This window comes from Dipodomys ordii, unplaced genomic scaffold (genome assembly GCF_000151885.1).
Source record: "Dipodomys ordii isolate 6190 unplaced genomic scaffold, Dord_2.0 Scaffold69, whole genome shotgun sequence".
Lineage (NCBI taxonomy): Eukaryota > Metazoa > Chordata > Mammalia > Rodentia > Heteromyidae > Dipodomys > Dipodomys ordii.
In genome coordinates this window covers 1,924,504-1,928,488 of record NW_012267285.1, presented here as the reverse complement: position 1 = coordinate 1,928,488, position 3,985 = coordinate 1,924,504, and the positions used below count along the sequence as shown (strand labels likewise).

General features: G+C 59.9%; 1 protein-coding gene across 1 annotated transcript in view; it reads left to right on the top strand.

The window, feature by feature from the left end:
- Nucleotides 1–297: 297 nt before the first annotated feature.
- Nucleotides 298–3,985, top strand: part of Ccnd2 (cyclin D2) — a 7,500-nt gene continuing 3,812 nt past the window's right edge. Inside the window, exons 1-2 of the mRNA XM_013023719.1 lie at nt 298–542; nt 2,369–2,528. Of these exons, the coding sequence (XP_012879173.1) occupies nt 372–542; nt 2,369–2,528 (331 nt within the window). The 5' untranslated portion in view covers nt 298–371. The remainder of the gene's footprint in view (nt 543–2,368; nt 2,529–3,985) is intronic.

Genomic DNA, 3,985 nt, shown 5'->3' with positions numbered 1-3,985 from the left:
GGAAAAGATGACAAAATCCCCCCCAAAATCGACAAATTCAGAGCATGGCAGGGCCTGGAGCCTGGGGGGGTGGGGTGAGGGGGGACCCCGGGTGTGGGAGCCTGAGGGTCCCCCCCTACTTTGAGATCTCCCAGTGAAAAATCATAGGCCCCCCAGGAAGATCTGGGTGCACGCATGCACCCCCACTTTTCTCCTCCTCCCCCCACAAATAAAACCCCCAAACCTGTTCATTAAGTGATGCGAGATTATGATTAGCAGGTAGGAATCCTTCCAGCGTGCTTCGGGGGGCTGTGTTCACCCCTTGGCCCGTCCCCCGTCCCCCCCAGGTCTGTGAGGAGCAGAAGTGCGAGGAAGAGGTCTTCTCCTTGGCCATGAACTACCTGGACCGCTTCCTGGCGGGGGTCCCCACCCTCAAGACCCACCTGCAGCTGCTGGGGGCCGTGTGTATGTTCCTGGCCTCCAAGCTAAAGGAGAGCAGCCCGCTGACGGCCGAGAAGCTGTGCGTCTACACCGACAACACCGTGACCCCCCACGAGCTCCTGGTAAGGACCTGGGCCTCCGGCCTCGGGCCTCCCTCCCCCGGCCTCCCCACTCCCCTCCTCCTCCAGCCTGCCCTTACCACACACCCCCTCCCTGGCTGTGCACCCCGACATCTCCACACACCAGACCTCGGGCCATTCCCAGAAGGAACTCTGCTTTCTTAAAGTTCCCTGCGAGTCTCACTGCCACGTGTGTGTGTGTGTGTGTGTGTGTGTGTGTCACGCCCCAAGAGCAGAGCTGACCTGCCAAGCAAGGTGGACGCTCTCCTCAGAACCCCAAAAGTGGCCGCCACCGTGAACCCCCTTTGCGGACCCCCCCATGTTAATAGTAGATGATCATTAAAGATACCCACGTGATCGATTTGGGAGCCATGTCAAAAATGAGGGCATCGTGTTTTTTTAATAATCGAGGCATCTAAGGCCTAGATTCCTAACTCAGGTGGGGACCCCAAGGGGGGGAGAAGGGGGTTCTTGGTCCCCCCCCAGGAATGGGGAGGGTGAGGGAGTTCAGGAATCTCCCCCCCCCATTATTCTTTCTTTGTTAACTTTTTGTGCAGGATGCATGGTGGTGGAGTTTTCCTCATCTTCAAAGGCTTTGCACCCCTCTTTGCTTAGTAGGAAGACCCCCCTTTTCCCTTCACACACACACACACCCACACACACACACGCACGCGTGCCTCAGTTTCTTGGCCTGCGCTTTGTGATACCTGGCCGTGTGCTGCCCTCTGGTGGTGGCCGTGCGCATGGCCGCGAGGCGGGAGATCCGGGCCTGGGAAGTTCAGTTCTGAGCTCTGAACCGCTTGCCAGGTTTCTAGGCCTTTCTGGTTTGTTCTGAGACCCACAGATCCCTCCCATCCCCCGGGGAAAAGGTGCTTTGCCTGCTTGCTTCTGGAAAGATCCGCGTCCTTGATGCTCCGAGCCAGGGCTGGCTTGGGAAACGTTCCCACTCCAGCCATCTTCAAAGAGGCTGGAATGTTCCCGGTCCCTCAAGAGGGAGCGTTTGTTTTGTGTTTTTCTAAACCGGCGCCGACTTCAAAGTTGGTGCAGAAAGAAAAATTCTAGCTGGGCCCAGTGGCTCCCGCCTGTCACCCAGCTCCTCAGGAGGCTGAGAGCTGAGGATCACGGTTCAAAGCCAGCCTGGGCAGGAAAGTCTGTGAGACTCTGATCTCCCATGAACCACCAGAAAACCAGAAGTGGGGCTGTGGCTCAAGTGGTAGAGCGCCCGCCTTGAGCTGAAGAGCTGAGGGACAGTGACCAGGCCCTGAGTTCAAGACCCACAATCAAACCTCCACCCCCACCCCCCAATGGTTGAGCACCAGCCTTGACTGAAAAAGCAAAACAAGAGTTCAGGGCCCTGAGTTCAGGCCTAGAGAAGGTCGTGGAGGTTCAGGCAGAAGCAAACTTGAATCCTTTGGAAGTATGAGAGAGCCCGGGGCCGGGCCCCCCCACCAGCTTCACAGCTCTCGGGGTACGTGGGTGAGATCCATCTACTGAGAGCCCCAACAATTGATCTGGGTCTCAAGTCCCAGCTGAACCCTGGATCAACAGTGTGTGCGGGTCCTGGGGCTTGAACTCTGCTCAAGGCTGATGGTGGTGCTCTACCCCTTGAGCCACACCTCCACTTGGGACTTTTTGCTCGTTAAGCTGGAGATCAAGGAGTCTCACCGAGGGGGGGGGGGCCTGGCTGGCTTCAAGTCTCCATCCTCAGATCTCGGGCTTTGGAGCAGAGCGGCTGGGATTACAGGCGTGAGGGCCGGCGCCCGGCGGCGGCGGCGGCATCTGCCAGAGAGGGGTTTTCAGGTTGGCATTCTCTCCGTCTCTGTACCCAGGAGTGGGAGCTGGTGGTGCTGGGGAAGCTGAAGTGGAACTTGGCGGCCGTCACCCCGCACGACTTCGTGGAGCACATTCTCCGGAAGCTTCCCCAGCAGCCCGAGACGCTGGCGCGCATCCGCAAGCACGCGCAGACCTTCATCGCGCTGTGTGCCACGGGTGAGGCCCACAGGCTTCGGCTGAGAGCGTGGGGGTCGGCGGGGGGCGGGGAGCAGAGTCGGGGGGGGCAGAGAACCCCGGGTTTCACTCCCGTCCTGGGACTTGAACTCGGGGCCTGGGCGCCATCCCTGAGCTCCTCCACCCCAGGCTGGCGCTCTTCCTCCTGAGCCACACGGCTGCATTTTTGGCTTTATTATTATTATTGTTGTTGTTGTTGTTGTTTGGTGGTGGTTCGTGGGAGATCAGAGTCTCAGGGACTTTCCTGCCCGGGCTGGCTTTGAACCGCGATCCTCTGATCTCAGCCTCCTGAGTGGCTGGGATGGCAGGCGGGGGCCACTGCTCAGCTCGTGGGTGGTTGGTGTGGACCGCGGTGGTGATGGGGGGAGGCGTGTCTTTAAGAAAATGGGGGCTGGGCAGGTGGCTCCGGGGTACAGTGCTCGCCTCGCACGCAGGAAGCCCTGGGTTCGAGTCCTCAGCACCACAGACAGAAAAAGCCGCACGTGGCGCTGTGGTAGAGCGCCCGCCTTGGGCCAGAGAAGCTCAGGGACAGGGCGCAGGCCCTGAGTTCAAGTCCCAGGACTGGAAAGCAAAAGCCAAAACGCTGTCCTTTCTGGCAGCAGCCAGGACCGGGGTGCATTTTCCTGATCAACCGCAGCCGGCAGCGTCCCCCCCCCGAACAAGGGTCTGACCAGTGAGCCCCCCTAACCCCACCAACTCCCCCAACCCCCCCAAACCCCCCAACCTGCTGCCCGCACCGTTACCCCCCTGGGGACCGTGGGAGCCCCTGACCCCCAGTGTCCCCCAGGGGGTCATGAGTTCACAGGAAGGAGCAGGAGGTCAGAGACCCCAGCCTGGGGGCCACGAACCCCAGAACCCCGACTGGACGGGGGACACAATGTTGCTTCTTGTCGGGTCGCGGGGTCGCGAGGCCGTGGGGTCGCAGGGTCGGAAGTCTGAGTGAGAAATAAACAACCCGGGGGTCATGGGGGTCATGGGGGTGACCCCACCCACGCTGGGCTGGGGAGGGGGCCCCCCAGAGGCAGTCCCGAAAACCAGGCTGGAGGGAGGGAGGAGGGAGGGAGGGAGAAGGGAGGAAGGAAAGGAAAAATGGAGGGAAGGAGAGAAAGGAGGGAAGAAGGGAAGAGGGAGGGGAAGGGAGGAGAAAAGGTGGAAAAGGAAAGAGGGAGGGGAAGGGGAAGGAAGGAGGGAAGGAAAGAAGGAAGGGAGGGAAAGGAAGGCAGGAAGGAGGGAGGGAGGGAAGAGGGAGAGGGAGGGAAGAAAGGAAAGGGAAGGTGGAAAGGAAGGAGGAGAGGAAGAAAGAAGGAGGGAGGGAATGAAGGGAAAGAAAAAGGAGGGAAGGAAGGAAAGAGGAAGGGGAAGGAGGGAAAAAAGGAAGGAAAAATGGAAGGAGGGAGGGAAGGAAAGGGAAGAAGGAAGGGAGGGGAGGGGGGAAGGAA